At 49.3% G+C, this 16,589-nt stretch overlaps 6 protein-coding genes across 6 annotated transcripts; 3 read left to right on the top strand and 3 right to left on the bottom strand.

Annotated features, from left to right (window-relative positions):
• Positions 1 to 249: 249 nt before the first annotated feature.
• ABOM_002526 (PLAC8 family protein) lies at positions 250 to 819 on the bottom strand (the record flags this gene model as incomplete). The annotated part of the gene is made up of 3 exons (XM_022529656.1): positions 250 to 485; positions 560 to 661; positions 729 to 819. The coding sequence occupies 3 exons, from the start codon at positions 817 to 819 to the stop codon at positions 250 to 252; spliced, it is 429 nt and encodes a 142-aa protein (XP_022392199.1).
• Positions 820 to 4,305: 3,486 nt separating this feature from the next.
• ABOM_002525 (uncharacterized protein) lies at positions 4,306 to 6,486 on the top strand (the record flags this gene model as incomplete). Its single annotated transcript, XM_022529655.1, has 5 exons — positions 4,306 to 4,396; positions 4,471 to 4,625; positions 4,718 to 5,293; positions 5,362 to 5,737; positions 5,792 to 6,486. 5 exons carry the CDS (start codon positions 4,306 to 4,308, stop codon positions 6,484 to 6,486), a joined length of 1,893 nt encoding a protein of 630 aa, XP_022392201.1.
• A 30-nt stretch (positions 6,487 to 6,516) lies between these two features.
• Positions 6,517 to 8,263, bottom strand: ABOM_002524 (putative C6 transcription factor; the record flags this gene model as incomplete). Its single annotated transcript, XM_022529654.1, has 3 exons — positions 6,517 to 7,262; positions 7,335 to 7,707; positions 7,763 to 8,263. 3 exons carry the CDS (start codon positions 8,261 to 8,263, stop codon positions 6,517 to 6,519), a joined length of 1,620 nt encoding a protein of 539 aa, XP_022392200.1.
• An 813-nt stretch (positions 8,264 to 9,076) lies between these two features.
• ABOM_002523 (putative MFS sugar transporter) lies at positions 9,077 to 11,082 on the top strand (the record flags this gene model as incomplete). Its single annotated transcript, XM_022529653.1, has 8 exons — positions 9,077 to 9,161; positions 9,217 to 9,416; positions 9,480 to 9,670; positions 9,720 to 9,804; positions 9,854 to 10,047; positions 10,101 to 10,250; positions 10,298 to 10,682; positions 10,747 to 11,082. The coding sequence occupies 8 exons, from the start codon at positions 9,077 to 9,079 to the stop codon at positions 11,080 to 11,082; spliced, it is 1,626 nt and encodes a 541-aa protein (XP_022392205.1).
• Positions 11,083 to 11,727: 645 nt separating this feature from the next.
• On the bottom strand, positions 11,728 to 12,419 carry ABOM_002522 (MARVEL domain-containing protein; the record flags this gene model as incomplete). The annotated part of the gene is made up of 2 exons (XM_022529652.1): positions 11,728 to 12,121; positions 12,160 to 12,419. The coding sequence occupies 2 exons, from the start codon at positions 12,417 to 12,419 to the stop codon at positions 11,728 to 11,730; spliced, it is 654 nt and encodes a 217-aa protein (XP_022392204.1).
• Positions 12,420 to 13,130: 711 nt separating this feature from the next.
• On the top strand, positions 13,131 to 16,012 carry ABOM_002521 (glycosyltransferase; the record flags this gene model as incomplete). Its single annotated transcript, XM_022529651.1, has 5 exons — positions 13,131 to 13,622; positions 13,679 to 13,974; positions 14,079 to 14,651; positions 14,717 to 15,067; positions 15,154 to 16,012. 5 exons carry the CDS (start codon positions 13,131 to 13,133, stop codon positions 16,010 to 16,012), a joined length of 2,571 nt encoding a protein of 856 aa, XP_022392203.1.
• Between the last annotated feature and the right edge of the window lie 577 nt (positions 16,013 to 16,589).

Raw genomic sequence — 16,589 nt, 5'->3', positions numbered from 1 at the left:
AAGAGAGAGAGAGAGAGAGAGAGAGAGAGAAAAGCCCAAGCCATGAGGGAATCCCCAACCCAAATCCATCAATCAACACATATCAGAAGCCTCAAAAAATATATATAAATATAAGAAAACCCCCCCATCAAACGAAAGAAACCCTGCCATGACTAGCAAGAAAGAACCCAGGGAACCCGAGAAAGAAATGAAGCGAAAGAAAACCAAAAAGTCCCAGGTCCCCATACACGTCCGAAAAAAAAAATTAAATCATTGAGGAGCGTAAGCCATACCCGTGGGAGCCTGGTACCCGGTCTGCGGGCGCTCACTCTGGGCCTCGATCTCCTTCTCATGCTGCATGATCACGCAGCACGGACACCAGTAGGACGAGCAGCAGTCGCCGACGCCGGAGCCCTCGATGCCGAAGCGTTGTCGGATCTCGCCGCGGCGGATCATGAGGAGGACCCAGTGGAAGCTACTTGGGCTGTGAGGTAGTAGAGACAGCACTATTTATTTTTTTTGTTAGTTGGGTGGGGGATGGACATCGGGGTGTATATATATATGTATGTATGGATGGCACATACATTGCCGTTCATGTAACTGTATTCTTTGAGTTGGGGGTCGTCTAGTCGAGATTGCGTTTTGCCGAAGAGACAGCAGGGGAGACAGCAGCCCCAGAAGCCTGAGTTCGGGATATGTTAGTTAGCCTTGTGGTGTATGTATATATGTATAGTAGGGGGGAGATGTACAGGTTCCGGCGGGCGAGCAGCAGTCCCAGAAGCCGTTGGCCCATTCATTTTGCTGCTGGACGGCGGGGGTTTCGGACTCGGGGGCACCCATTTTTCTTGGTTTATGTGATTGTTGTCGTTGTCGTTGTCGTTGTCGTTTGTATTTGTGGTTGTTTTTGGGGGGTGTGGTGGTTAGTTAGGGTGAGGGAGAGACTGGGTAAGTAAGTATGTATGTATAAACGAGTGTCGAGGGGAAATGAAAGAATGGAGTCATGCGGTTTATAAAGGACTAGGAATGCTTAAAGACTTTATATACTCTGCAGCTCCTTGCCCTTTTAGCTAGAAAAAAAAAAGGAAATAAAAAAAAAAGCACGGACATCGCTGTTGATGTACCCATTTACAAGTCTTCAAGGTTGAAATTATTAGAGCCCTATTAATTGTGGACCTTCCTCTAGGCAAACAGGTAGGATCGACATGGCTTTGGACGGGTTGAGAATCGGCTCATTTCCACAAAGACACTTCTTTACATAGTTATCACTTGAAAAAAAAAAAGGCACAAAGAATCGAGGGAGACGTAGTTGAAGGGGAGAGATATGACACGAAACACGTGGAGCGAAATAATGAAGATTGACATCAAAGTCTGGCTTCGAGCGCGGTAGAGGAACGCGAATCCTCGTGTCTTGTCTTGTCCGTGGGCCTTAACGTCCTGGGAGGTTCAGCTTGGGTCCATCGAAGCCACTCATGGCGGTTTAGCCTCTGCTAAGGTTGAAATACGAGCCTCACCGGGTCGATCAGTTGATATTGGGTTCCTAGCTTGTGAGTTCGGGTTGTTGGCTCGTGTTTTACGAACAGATCGAGTTTGCTTTTCTTTTTCTTTTTCTTTTTCTCTTCTGATTGTTCTGTTGTTTTTGTTTTCCCTGAAAGCTTGGCTTTGGAAGATGAAGGATGGATGGATGGTGGTACAGGTACAGGCAGCCATGCAGACGAGTTTGCATCAGTAATAGAATGCAACCTGCCGCTAAGAATAACAAACTCTTAGATAAGATTGTGGACCGTTCAACGGGTCATGTTATGAGGATTTAAGGACCTCTGTCATTTCCCCCCTTGCAGTAGACTGAGCTTGTTTAATATTTGAGAGCTGCACCCTTTCTTTAAAAAACATTTCCTCGCTCTCTTTTGTCTCTCCAAGTTGTGAGCCTCTATGTAAGGGCGGTTTCGTGGCTGGCAGCTTGCTTATAGGGCACGCCCTGCCCTGTGGTGAAGGAGCGTGCTAGTGCCCCTGCCGGGTGGGTACGCGGCTGGGCAATCCTAAGAAACATTATTCAATTTAAAGTGTGTTGCCTAGACTCTGAGGAGCCCTCTTCCTTTTTTTTTTCTTGTTTATCTTTCTTTTTGGTCTTCTTTCAGCTGGGAGGTATGGAAAGATACCCGAAAGAGACTGCCGGACGAATGCCGTCAACCGGGCTTTTTCTTCGGAGTGGGAGCCTATAGAGAATCACGTACTCCGTGATTCGAGCCAAGAATTTCGTTCTTCTCGCTGAGCACTATCACTTTATTGGAAACTATATATCGAGTGGTGTATGTTGAATATAGACAGCCTGTATCACCGATACTTGACTGAATTAAATGATGGTTGGTAAGTCCTTCTTTCAATGGACCAACCACCCCGTCCGTAACGTCAAGCTGTCATCCATATATCACTGCCCTCCTAGGGCCTCACCAGTCTTGCTCTTAGTTTGCAAGACTCTCCGGCGTGTAACCATTCGCTTTAAATGGATACTTTGACCCAGCCTCGAGTACAGCAACAGATGATGAATGATTTTTAGACATAGTTTCTGGCTTTCGACTGGCAAGGCAGAGAGATAATGTAGTCAAGATAACCAAATGCCTTTCAAACGCAATCTCAGTCGGAATGACTTATTATCTGCCACGAATAGTCTTAGCATCCAGTGTGTGTGTGCAAGTAGTAGCGAGGAATTCACTCGTCCTGTGTTATTGGACTGGAACCAGTCGGTCAAAATATAGACGTGCGCTGCTCAACTGTGAAAGTGGATGTCGTCAAGCTATCCTCAGCTAAATCCAAGAGTAGAACGGCGGTGTTTTGAATCATTGTAGGTATTAATACACAAATACGAACATTGGCGTGGCAATGCTCGGGGTAGCCTGAGGGCTTGAAAAGTTCAAGAGAGCACCTGGGCCGAATCAATAAGACATAGGAGGTGCTTGGTTCGAGAAACTGAAAATCGTGCGGGTAATGTTTGCCTTCAACAGGACGATGTCGCCGGGGTCTATATACAATGCAAAAGGAAGCGGTAGAGTCGGATTTATCTGGACTTCTCAGGGTTAACATGTGTGAGAAATCACCTCATGGGACAACCGGCCAAAGATTGAAATAATGAATAACCACAGTTCCCTGGCCGGAATGACAGAAGTATAGGATTCCATTAAATCCAAATCACTGGTGTCCAAAAGCATCAAAAGAGCCCCAAAACAGTAGATAGTCTTTTCGATATCGAAGCGAGCCCGCTGACTTCACATTGTCCTTCGATACCTTAGGGAATGTATAGAGATTGGGAAGGTATTGTATTGTAGAACGATATAGTTCGGCTGGTAGTCATAGAGCAAACGGCGAAGACTAGGATATGGGTGATTGTGAACCATAACTTGGAGGTTCCTATCGGTGCTGTATCCAGGGACGACTGATTGCTTGTCATGGTATTCTTAACAACGGTTTATAATATCGATTGGCTGTCCATCGCGTGGGGTGACCTTCTGAATAATATAAAGTCATCAAGATTAGACGTCGCATACAGTGCTCAGACTGCTGCAAAAAGGGGTTTCTCGCTTATTGTTGACTTTGCCTGTGCCCACTTTGTTGAGTACCAGTTGCAACCAGACCTCTGGGTGAGCCGGCAATTCTCTCTGACCTTTAGGTGTATAGCCTCCATCCATTCTCATTATCCGGTATAGCGAGTGATAAACAATGATCGATGAATAGGGTAGTTTTCAAACTTGTCTCCTGCATTGTATAGATCTCAGGAACATGGTATGCTGCTCGTTACTCCCCCGGTTATTTGACCAATGGAAATAGCCAACGGGTTGTGTATCGGTTGGACAAGATATTCACTGGCTCTTTCCACCGGGAGAAGGTCATAATCAGCTTTTGAGAGTTCATTCTGTCCACTGGAATATGGGTTCGGATGTAGTAAACTGCTGGGTTCCTGATCAAGCCGTCTTGACAGCACCTCAGTTGCCCAGGACTTGAGGGTAATAGATCAATATTGTTGTTAGCCCTGAACTGCATCATATCGCTTTATGTGACGGAGTTTGGAAAACGACCCAACAATGATGCAGGGTCCATATTGGAAGCAGCTATAGTAGGATAATAAGGGTCGAGGCGGAGTAAAATCGGGAACCCGGGACGGCAGTTGGAACCACCGCACGAACCGATAATGTGGGGAAATCCGTTCGGGAAAGTTCCCCAGAATTTCCTTTGACGCTTGCGCTTTCCGTATTTAGATCGGGTGCCAGGCCCCAAGGCGTCCCGTCCTTGGGAAAATGTGATTATCTTGACTCCTGCTTTTCAACGCCCCCGACGATGGACGACGACGGCTCTCCGACCAAAACCGCCCCGAAATTTACGAGATGCAGGACCGGGTGTTTACGGTGTCGAAAGCGACGGCGGAAATGTGAGTAATATTATGTTCCTGACGCTAGACCGTCTGTGTAGCGCGGCACTAATGGAGCCTGCCTCGAATTTTAGGCGACGAAGGAAAACCTCGCTGCCAAAATTGTATCGACAAGAATCTAGACTGTCAATATGGGTTGCAGGTTAGCTTCCTGCAGAAGAACACTTTCACGGTCACCGCAAGTGAACTGCGCACGCCCAAGTCTGAAGTAAATTATGACAAGATCAAAGTGGGTAGTGGCTTTTGCTTTCTAAGATTGAACTGCATTTTCTCTAATTGGGTCACTATTGGCTGGATGTGTATACTGATTCCTGTGTTTAGTTTGTCCAGGAAGATCCACTGGGCTGTACCACGGATGCTTCCGTGGAGGATTCGCCATCCCCCGTTGCCAGCATTCCGGAGGCGCATCCTCAGAGTGACCCTATAGCTAGTGCAGTGGTCATCGCCGGCGAAAGAAAAGATAGTGATCGGAGGGATAGCCATAACTTGGATGAACACTATGGTGATGGGGGTCGTATTCATCATGATACCTTGGACTTATCACATTGGGATGGAGGTCTGAACATATCGCCCGATGGGACCCCTCACCGGGACAAGGATGATGCTGTTCAAGGCCTGCTAGCTCTAGGATCAACCGCTGGCCCGAACAGTGTCATACCGGAGTCGACTAACCTGCCACTACTCAGTCCCGGTGCCGCGTTATCGTCGCTAATGAATACCCAGCCCTCGGAGGTAAAGGATATTCCACTGCCAACAGTACCTACCGGACTTTTGGACGATCCCAGACATACAAGTATTAATGGACTGTCTACCTCCATAATTGCGAGTATCGGTATTGAATCGGAAGCTCGCAGACTAGAACTTCTCCGCCATTACCGCTACCATGTTGCTACTTGGGTAAGGACATTCTTATTTGTCAGTTTCCAATATGGGCTTTTCTGACAGCTCTTCTTTGGTAAATATAGCTTGACATTTGCGATTTGAGACACCCATTTGGAATCAATGTAATTCAGATGGCAGCGAGCTCAGAAAAACTTCTCTCTGCGGTATTGGTACTTTCCGAAACGTGCATCATTCAACGGGGTCACTGGAACAGAGGAGGTCTTGAGCAGCTGGCCCTTCGAAAGAGCAACCAATTGGACCAACTAGACTGCGATCATCCTGACTCCACGGAGCTTATATTGCTATACCTCCTCGAAGATGTTCGATGTCTAGTCACAGATGTTCCAAAAGCTTGGGTCGACTGGGTGAATAAGGGTATCCCCTTTGTAAATCACTTGGTTGAGCATGCCTACAGTAAGAACATTGAGTCGACTGCTTACTGGATGTTTTTACGTATAGGTACGTTTGACGCTGTATATTGATCTGTACACCAGCTAACATGATACCTGTCAGACTTAGGAGTGGCACTCGCTAACGATATCCCCCTTCGAATCCCGCTCCCAATGCTCCCGATCCCCAGCCTATCATTGTTATCTCGTACCGAGGATGTGTGTGAAAGGGTTAGCCATTATACCAATGCTGTCTTGTGGCTATGTGGGAAAGCTTTAGCCTTATGCCATCAAGAAGCGATGCCGCACCCTCTTGCGACTTCACATGAAGTGACGGAAAATTGGTTGCAAGCTTTTGGGGAGCTTGAGCAGTGGCAGCATTTGCGGCCACTTGAATTTGAACCAATGGTGGAGATAGACGCGAGAGATCAAGTACTCAATCAAGGGAGCGAGTTCCCCTTGCTTCTATTCGCCAACGGAGCTGGAACTTTCAGCAATCAGATATACCACACTGCAATGCTGTTGCTGCTCCAATGTAAGCCACGGACTGCGCTGCTAAATCATCCGCAGTCTCCAGTCCTATCTCCTTTGTGGCATGCATACCGTATCTGCGGTATCGCGCTCAATAATGATACACGTGAAAGCTGGGACCCGTGCTTGCTTGCCTCTCTCCTCCTTGCAGCGAAGCATATGACGCACGAATCGCAGCAACAGGAGATCTTGCAAGGCTTTGATCGTATTCGTGAAATTACCGGTTGGGGTACCGGCGAATATCTGAGCCACCTCCAAGAGGAATGGTCGTTCCTCGATGGCATTTGAAAAGTGTCTGGCTAGAGCATACATTCTTGATTAGACTCGCGGCGGTTCACGGGCAGTAGAAAACTGTTGATCATGATCGTTTGAGGTGCGTCGGCGGGTACTATAGCCCCAAGCAATATCCAGATCTCGAATCCGCCAACACGTCCCCCATCCCGTTTCAGCTTCAATGTCTCGGATCAGCTTTGTGATCTCCTTATGCTCCGACGCATGGCTGAACAACCGCCCTGCAATCCATAGAGGCTGCAAGGCGTTATTTAGACACCCCTGATGCGGGTTTGCTAGAGAGATACCACAGATACGTCGCGCATGCCATAACATGGATAAACTGGGTGATCGCGGCAATCTGATCCCCTTCGGCATCATCTTGAGCAACAGGAGGCATGCCGTATGGTAGAGCTGGTTTGAAGAGATGGCGGCCCAGTGAACAAACAAAATATGTGGGAAGGGCTTACGGTTGACAGTTTGGACTGGCAGCAATTCGCTCGGCCGTTCCGACAGCCATCGTTGTAGGTCGTCCCATAACCGAACCCAACGCAAGCAGAATGTTTCCAGGTTACAGCCGTTCTGTTCATGCAACTCAACAAATTTCGTGCGATCCGAGACGAGTTGGGTTGCTCTCATACAGAGATACACAGCATAATTGGCATGCATGTCAGGCGATTTAGCATCCTGGAACAATTGATATGCATCCTCCTCTTGGTAGCCTGGGGGAAGCCACTTGGAAGGGTGCAGTAGTGTAGTTTGGGTACCATCTGAGATGAGTGCACCACAAAGATCTGAGTATATGATTAGATTTGTATATAATGAGAACCGAATGTACTTTTGAGATAAAGGGGAGCAAAGCGTACCCATCCGTGCATAGCACCAGAACACAGCTTGAAGTAACCCGTTGCTAAACCCATGGATCTCGAACGCATCAAATAAAGCAGCACATCCTTCGAGATGACGGCGCCAGTCCTGCGCTCGAGCGGACATCATCTCCAAACAACAAAGCAGTACACAAGCGGCTACGATCTTCGGATCGCGTACTTGCAGTACCGGGCTTAGGAGCCTTATTGCTTCCTGATATAGCTCAAGGCTATCGAACAAGTCCTGAACGCCCTCTTTACGCTCCATATGCCGCGCGGAGAAGGCGAGAATGGCGTAAGACAAAGCAGGAAATGTTCGCGCTAGTGCCGGCAGCTGCTGGCGGAACGTGCATTGCGAGTCGAACATGTCGAGCTACCAGGTGTCAATAGACGAAATGGATCAAGGATGGTGCACAGGGTGCGCTTACCCACGGAGCCACCTCGGTCACATAATTCTTCAAGTATTTGATACGTTTGCTATTTGAAAAAGGCGACCGATGGGACTCTTCCCGCTGTCCTTCCCGGTGGGATTGGGGCATTGTGTTAATGCTAAGTCGATCCGTCCCTCTGTCACCGAGCCTGTCTAGTATCCCGGCATCGGGGCTAGGGGCCCGCGTGGGAGCAGCAGAATAAGCTAGCGAGAAAAGGATACATCGGAGTTCTTCCTGAGAGGCGAGGAAACCTGGATCTTGAGAGAAGCCATCCTGATACCAGCTTCCGGGAGACTGGAATGGTCCTCCCGACGCGGGAGAACTGTGGCTGATGCCATTGTAGCTCTGCGGAGGAAGTGGTTGAGACTCATGATACTCAATTGGATTTGGGTGAGTTATCTCATTCGCACCCGGTGACGGCTCCTCGGCGGGCAGTGGATGTTGCGAGGCGGTGCTCGAGACTCGCCGGCGCTTCAGAGGCGGCTCAGCGGAAAACATTGCTCAATTTGGTCGTTGTCTTTCACTATGAGGGGACCTGTTTTTTTTCTTTTTCTTTTCTTTTGTTTGGTATTGAACAAAGACAAGCCAAGACCCCGATAGCAATTAGGTAGGCTTTTTGGGGAGAGGTTGATGTTGGGATCTTCGGGAAGAAGAATTGATTGGGTAAAAGGTTCCTGAGCCGAAGACCGCCTATCAAATGAACTAAGGGCACTCGGCCGGCTAAAGACACTTGCTCTTTGCCTTCCTTCCCCTTAATCGGTAGTTAAGACGACGCCAAGATTGATGCTTTATCTTGATCTCTTTGATTCGGCTAAACAGGCGAACTCTGTCCGTGGATTGTATGGTACGATGGCGAGGTTACCTTCGTTGGCCTTGATTCTTTCCACCAATGGCTCCACCGCGATCTGAAAAGCTGGGGAAAGTGACCGTGTTGGGGGGGGAATGGCCAAGGTGATGACGTCTAAAAAGGCGAGCAGAGACAATTTTGAGGGCGAAGATCCCCCGTTTTGAGGTTAGACTCTTGCGGGGTAGGGCCAATTTCTGGGGTAACGGGTGGCTCGGCCTGCCTCTTTGGGCACCGTCGGCTCTTCTGCATCCGGGGCAGTTTTTTTTGCCGACTGGTCAAGTTACACTTGCAGGTGACATGATGACTCGTATACCAGACATTGGGCCATGTTTGGCTCATGCATTGCGATCATGTATAAATCTTATCGACCCCGTGCTGTGCGCTATGTCTCCATCTGGTCCACTTCCCCAGATTTTCTATCTTAGACTATCCCCATACAGACCCACGCGATATTGCGAGGCACCATGGTGAAGGTCAACGTGTTCGGCACAGGGTTCACTCTCCAAGCTGCCATTTGGGCGGCATGTGGAATGGCATTTATTCTCTTCGGTAACCGACTCAATCGCAGATGGACCTACATGGATGGAATGGCTGACCCGCGCAGGATACGACCAAGGTGTTTTCTCCGGAATCGTCGAGAATGAGGACTTTCTCGGCACCATGGGTAACCCAGGAGACAGCTTGATGGGGATCATTGTTTCCATATACAACCTAGGATGCTTTGCCGGTTGCATTGTGAATTTCCTAATCGGCGATTGGCTCGGACGGAGAAAGGCAATGTGGCTTGCGATGATCTGGGTGATTGTAAGTTTTTGGTGAGATTAGACAGTGATAGACCAATTGCTGACTTGTGGGCTTTGCTTTTAGATCGGCGCCACCTTGCAAGCATCTGCATTCTCCGTTCCACACATGATGGTTGGTCGCTTCGTGACGGGTATCGGCACTGGGATTGAAACCTCTACTGTGCCCATGTATCAAGCAGAACTCTGTGAGGCATCCAAGCGCGGTAAACTCGTCTGCAGCGAGCCTTTACTGGTGGGCGTGGGCATTGTCATCAGGTATCACCATTCTTCACCATGTTGTACGACCTATTCTTACGATTTGCAGTTACTTTTTCGACTATGGAATGAGCTTTGTCGGGGGCCAAATTGCTTGGAGATTGCCGATCGCGTGTCAGATGCTCTTTGGATTTGTTAGTACTTTTGTTCCAATCACGGCAGAATTATTCTAACCGCTTCAAGGTCGTCATCATACTTGTTTTCGGCCTCCCCGAGTCTCCGAGGTATTGCTACAAGGAAGGACGTGACGATGAGGCGCTGCAGATTCTAAGTGATGTGTACGGTCGACCAAAAGACGACGCGAAGATTCTCGCCGAGCAGGCCGAGATCCTCGAGGCTCTTGCTATTGAGACGAAGCATGGAGAGTACAAGTGGAGGTATATTCCCCTGTTTCACCCCACTTCGAGAATTAGAAGCTCACTGTCAATAGAAATATCCTGAAGCGCGACGAAGTTTGCACAGGCCAACGAGTGTACGTATATTCTCCAATTTCACGCCAACATCAAACTAATAAAGCATACAGTCTCCTCGGCTATGGAATGCAATTCATGAACCAGCTCGGTGGCATCAACCTTCTAGTGTACGCCTCCCACGCCTCCCCATCAAGCTTCCGACTAACAACTGTAGATACTTCATTCCGACGGTCCTCAGCACCAACGTTGGCCTTAGCAAGAACCTTTCCATGATCATCGGAGGCTGCGCCCAGATCATGTTTGTCGTTGGCAGCTTCTTCCCTACCTTCTTCGTCGATAGAGTCGGTCGCAGAACGCCCATGATGTGGGGCTCCTTCGGCCTCGGGATCTGCATGATGATGGTTTCAATCCTGCTCAGCTTCAAGGGCAAGGAAAATGGCCACGCTACCTCATCGGCTTCAGTTGCTTTCTTTTTCCTCTTCATGCTTATCTTCGGAGCATCAGTTAACTGCATTCCATGGGTTTATGTACCGGAAATCCTGCCACTGCACGCTAGAGCTAAGGGGACGGCTGTGGGGATTTCTTCCAACTGGATCTGGGTAAGTTCATATGGGTTCTCTACCTACTCGATTGAAAGAGAAGCAAGATACTAATCAGCCACAGAACTTCTTCGTCGTCATGATTACCCCCGTGATTATCAACCGTCTCCAATGGAAGGCATATCTGATTTTCATGTGCACCAACTTTGCATTTGTGCCCCTTGTGTACTTCTGCTACCCCGAAACCGCCAAGCTGAGTCTCGAGGAGATTGACTACCTTTTCACGAATCCGGACAAGAGCGCCGTGAAGGTTTCCTTGGAGCTCCAGAAGGAGCGGAAGAGGCATGGCCATGGTCCCAGTTTGGTCACGGATACTGGGGCCCTGAGACGTACGAGTGCAGTGGCTGATGAGGGCTCAGAGAAACATGGTGGTGTTGATGAACATGTTGAGAGGGTTTAGATCCTGGAATTTTCTATATATTATGATTTTACGATGGCCGAGGGAATGTCTCAGCTTTTGCTAACTCGATGTCTGTATTTGTATTTGAGGGACGCTAAGTGAAGATTCTATCTTTATATTCTAGTACAAAGTGCATGAATTCTTTTAGACATGTATGAAATTCGTTGGATAAGTCATTAACTAAGTCTAGGGGCGATCTGCCCTGTTCTTAGCCGTCATAAAATAGTAGGAGAAACATAGTAGAAGAATTTTGTCGCACCATAATCAATGTCCACTACCAGCATTGAAGCTTTATTGGTCTCCATGCTCTTTAGCAACCATTGCATCTTGTAGTGTGGGATATCGCAAACCACGTCAGATGGATCTTAAATTGGTATAGCACGACAACGACACATTAGGCGGCCCAACATCATGCAAAGCTGAAATGCATTTGACCAGAACATCAAATGAAGTCCTAGGAGAGGGACGTGGTGACAGGGAGCTCTACCCCGATGTGGAAAGCTCCTTGTATGATCCAGCTACCATGCAGCATCACTCACTTAGCACACCTCAATCAGCCAGGAACAGATATAACATCCAGAAAATGTGGCCTGGAAAGAAGTAACAGGTCGAAGAATGGTGAATAGTCGGTACTAAATGGAGCAATCAAGAGTATGGCGGAGGAGAGACATCGGAATCCAACCGATTTGTCTCGGATGTTCCTTTACTATCATTACTCTCCTTGATGAGCTTCTCGTCAACCATAGCAGCAGGAATGGCCACCATGCTTTTCATCTCGTCGCAGATCGAACCACTCTCCACGTCACTATCCCTCTGCAGGGTCTGTTCTTTACCAGCATCAACTTGATCCGTCCGCCGCGTGACCTTGCGTGTCCGGCAGCACCACGCAATGCCCAAAACAGTCGTCGCAAACCATAGCAGCATACTGACCAGACTGATCCAGACCGCAGCGCGCATGCGGGGAATCGACGACGTCTCCTTTTTATACTCATCCAGTACGTTGTTGGAGATATATATCGACCCGAAAGTGCCTACCTGGCTAGCCAGAGCACGAAGAGCACGAAGTCCCACGCTGACCATGCGACGTGGGTGACGGTGATGAAGCAGTGCACGATGCAGGTCAGTGCAGTGACTACCGCGACGAACTCGGCGTACACCCATTGTGAGGGGGCACGGGCGTTGATCTCTGTTGCATGGGCTAGGTCAACGCCATAGAGACCGGCAATCACGATGGCAAAGACGAATTGGAGGGTGCGGAGGGCGGCGCGGGAGATGACGCCGCAGAGGCCACCTTTGTGCCAGTATTGTTCGATCATTGGGGTTGTAGATTTTGTCATGTTGGGGATAGGTTGGGATAGAGAAGGTATAGTAACCAAAACCACGAGATATGTCCTATGGAATCGGGAAATGAAGGAAGGACCCAGTCTGCTCTATCTAGGGGGCCTAGTGTGCTTTATAGTAGATCGGTGGAGTGGCAGACAGGTTCTAAAGGGCTACGACTGTACTACTGAGGCGACGGCTATAAAATTGGAAGTGTGGACCGGTGAGGGTGTTTGAGATGCATATCCTTTTCCTCCTGGCAGTGTTTTTGGTTCCACTTGGAATCATTTTTAAGCTCTCCCATGGTACGTTCTGATTTAAGAGATGGTCTATTTTAGGGCTAACTTCCTGGATAGGCGATTCTCACGTATTCGTATGATTTCCGCCACCCTGGCGCATTGGAAGCTAACCGTGTTGGGAATTTCCATCGTGTTCGTATGTAGCAAGAGAACGCCCACTCCGAAGGATATCCATTTTCAGGTATGAAACTTTCTCTGCCTCCGGAATGTGGCCGACTGCATCGAACAGTTTGTTGTCTTGTCCATGGCTTCGAAATCATGGGTAGATCGTGCTTTCTCCTGTTTGTTCCCTTTCTTCCCCTTTATAATTAAAGTTTTCTCTCATCCCGTTTCTGCTCTTATACTTGACAACGGCACCCTAAATGCAGTTAAATTTAGAACACGTTAGATCTGTGAAGACTGGCGCCGGTGTTTTCCTAGTCAATCATCATGCCTGACATGAGATGTTTCGCTGCTGAAGATGGAAGCTGGGAACTGCCTCCACCGTACGAGTCTATCTCGTCCTCAGGAGGCGCAGAAAGCGACCCGACAAGGAACAATGGGGCCTTCCCACTACCCGGCGCTTCTTTCCCAGAGCTGTCGCCGACAAATGATGGCCGTGTAAATGTTCATATTGGATCGCGGTTCAGTCGGAATCTGGAATGGCTTATGGGAAACCAAGCCGCCGAGACGCCCCAGACTGCAGGAGAAGCAGCCCCATCCGTACCATGCCCTGTCTGGGATCTGCATCTCAATATCGTGATCCAAGTTGTAGGTAGCCGTGGTGATGTCCAGCCCTTTGTCGCCTTGGGTAAGGAATTGCAGAAGTACGGCCACCGTGTGCGGCTGGCCACGCATGCCAAATTCGAGCAATTCGTCCGAACCGCCGACCTTGAGTTCTATCCCATTGGAGGGGACCCTGTCGAGCTGATGTCCTATATGGTGCGCAACCCGGGACTATTCCAAGCATAAAAAGCCTACGCGCGGGTGATATCCAGCGGAAACGGGCTTCAATGGCGGAGATTCTAGACGGCTGCTGGCGGTCGTGTATAGAACCAGACCCGTATGACAAGACCCCATTCGTGGCGGATGCCATAATTGCAAATCCCCCAAGTTTTGCCCATATCCACTGTGCGCAGGCGCTTGGCATTCCTGTTCATCTCATGTTCACGATGCCCTGGACAAGCACTAGGGCCTTTCATCATCCGCTCGCGAACTTGAAGTATTCCGGTAGCGACCCGTCGCTGGGGAATTTGGTTTCTTTTCATTTTGTGGAGTGGTTGACATGGCAAGGGTTTGTCTTCCCCTTTTATATTTTTCACTTTCGCTTTGCTTTTTGACTTTATGGTTTCTTCTTTTCTCCACTGATGGAGACGAGCTTCGGCTGATAGATCTTAGTCTAGGGGATCTGATCAATGCCTGGCGCAGGAATGTACTGGGCCTAGACCCCATCCCCACTACAGAGGGTCCAAACCTCGTAGAAGCGCTCAACGTGCCCTTCACATACTGCTGGTCTCCCGCATTGATCCCGAAGCCCAAGGACTGGGCATCTCATATAGGTGAAGATGACACCCCCCACCCCTACGTAATTTTGGCTAATTTTGCAGACGTCTGCGGGTTCTTCTTTCGTGACCCACCGGCTTACGAACCCCCAGCGGAACTTGATGCCTTCCTGTGTGCAGGCCCACCACCAATCTATATCGGCTTCGGTAGCATCGTCCTTGAGGATGTGGAAAAGATGCTGTCTATCTTACTCGACGCTATTCAAGAGACCGGAGTACGGGCCATAATCTCCTGTGGCTGGAGCAATCTTGAACACCGAGAGACCCCTAACGTCCACTACATTGGCGACTGTCCACACGAGTGGCTCTTCCAGCATGTAGCTGCAGTTGTTCATCACGGCGGTGCGGGGACAACAGCCTGTGGCTTGCGCAATGGAAAGCCGACTACGATCGTCCCCTTCTTTGGAGAGTAAGTCTTGTGTTTCTCCTTCCTGTAAAGCCCTGGGTCGTATAGTAACCAACCGTGTGCTACAGCCAACCATTTTGGGGCAATATGATCGCCGCCGCAGGAGCCGGCCCCGAGCCAATACCCCACAAGAACCTCACCGCACAGAAGCTGGCTGACGCCATCACCTATTGCTTAACCCCGCAGGCTGTTGCTGTAGCGCGAGACATAGCAGACAGAATACGCCAGGAGTGCGGTGTTCGTGCGGCAGTTAACTCGTTCCACGCGCATCTACCGCGGCGTAAGATGCAGTGTGATCTCATACCGAGCGAGCCTGCAGTCTGGTATTTTAAGACGGGAAGACGAACAGTTAAGCTGTCCAAAGTGGCTGCGTGGACCTTGAAGCACCAGGGACGTATCCAGGGAAAGCATCTCAAACGGTGAGTCAGGCCCTAAGCATACAAATCCGGGTTCGAACATAGGAAGAAATTTTTGTGGCTAACTCATTCATGATGGAATCAACCAGATACCAAACAAAGCCATTTACCATCGATATTCGTCGATGGGACCCATTTACGGCCGTTTCGTCGGCCTCATTGTCCACACTCACTGGCATGGCCGATGCCACAGCCGGGATCTTTATCGATCCATATAAGGAATACAAACGTCTCCGAAAATCTGACCGTAATCGTGACGCCTCCAACCCTGCCACCAGTTCATACTCCTCACTTGCTGCATCTGAGACATCATCTACGACAGAACCAGCATTAATATCACGGACGCATGCCTCTCCGGGCATATCGGACACTGAACTTAGCTCCGATGACCCAGACTACGCGCGGCAGATGGCTATTGCATCAGCTACAAGCCTAGGAATCTTTCTCGGCCGATCCTCTCGCGGCGCGCTGGTAGATCTACCTCTTGCTGCCGTTGAAGGTATGCGGGCCGTGCCCCGGCTGTACGGCGAAAAAGTACGTGTGCACGACCCGGTGAGGGACTGGAAGAGTGGTGCGGGCGTGGCATGGTCCACCTTCTCTCATGGCTTGTACGAGGGTGTCACCGATATCTTCGTGCACACGTACCAGGGGAAGAAGAAACAAGGCGCCCTCGGGGTGGCTAAGGGCCTGAGCAAGGGCCTAGTCAGCTTGACAGTTAAGACGGGGGCGGCAACGGTTGGTCTCATCGCGTATCCGAATCAAGGTATCTATCGCTCTCTGATGAGCACTGTACGGAAGCGACCTGTAAAGCAGATTGTGGAAGCAAGATGGGCGGAGGCAGAGTGGATTACTAGGGTCGAGGGGGGTGTGCAGATGGATGCAGTGGAGCTGTGTTCGTTGTACGATGAGTTGTTGTCTACCAGGGAGGAAGCCCGGCAGGGGCGGTAATATCTAACCTTGTATTTGGTAGCGTAATGTACATAGAATAGTTTATAAGGAACTACACAACCTACTAGGCAGTGTTAATCTACCTACCCTGCTACAAGAGCTACAGACTATAGAGGCGGGATATACCCCTTTTCTACATCTTCCTAACAATCCTGGAACACTAATTGATCAAGGTACGCTCGGCGAGTCTTGGTCTCGCTGTTCAGCCAAACATGAGCTTGCGTTGAGCCGATATGTAGCTTTACTATCCTGTGGGTTCAAATTAGGCAACGTTGATCGGCGTCTCTTTATATCGGCATCGCCTCCCTTGACCCACCGGTGGATCTCGATGGGACAAAACGAAAAATTCCCTCTTTGGGCAAGGGGATTTTGAATCTACTTATAAATTACCTCTACTTGATTCTACAGGTTGTGGGCCGAGTACAGTCGTCAGTAATGGCGCGGACTATCTGAGTCTGCGCTCGATTCCTTTTTTGGTGTATAATATTGGGCTCATTGCATTTTGCGGCCGGTAGCCGGACTGCGAAAATATATCGTGTCTATTGCCTGAGGTAAACCGTAACTGTACGCACTTTTA

This window comes from Aspergillus bombycis (assembly GCF_001792695.1).
Source record: "Aspergillus bombycis strain NRRL26010 chromosome Unknown contig00015, whole genome shotgun sequence".
Classification (NCBI taxonomy): Eukaryota; Fungi; Ascomycota; class Eurotiomycetes; order Eurotiales; family Aspergillaceae; genus Aspergillus; species Aspergillus bombycis.
The sequence above is the reverse complement of the archived record's forward strand: the minus strand, read 5'-3'. Positions and strand labels throughout refer to the sequence as shown.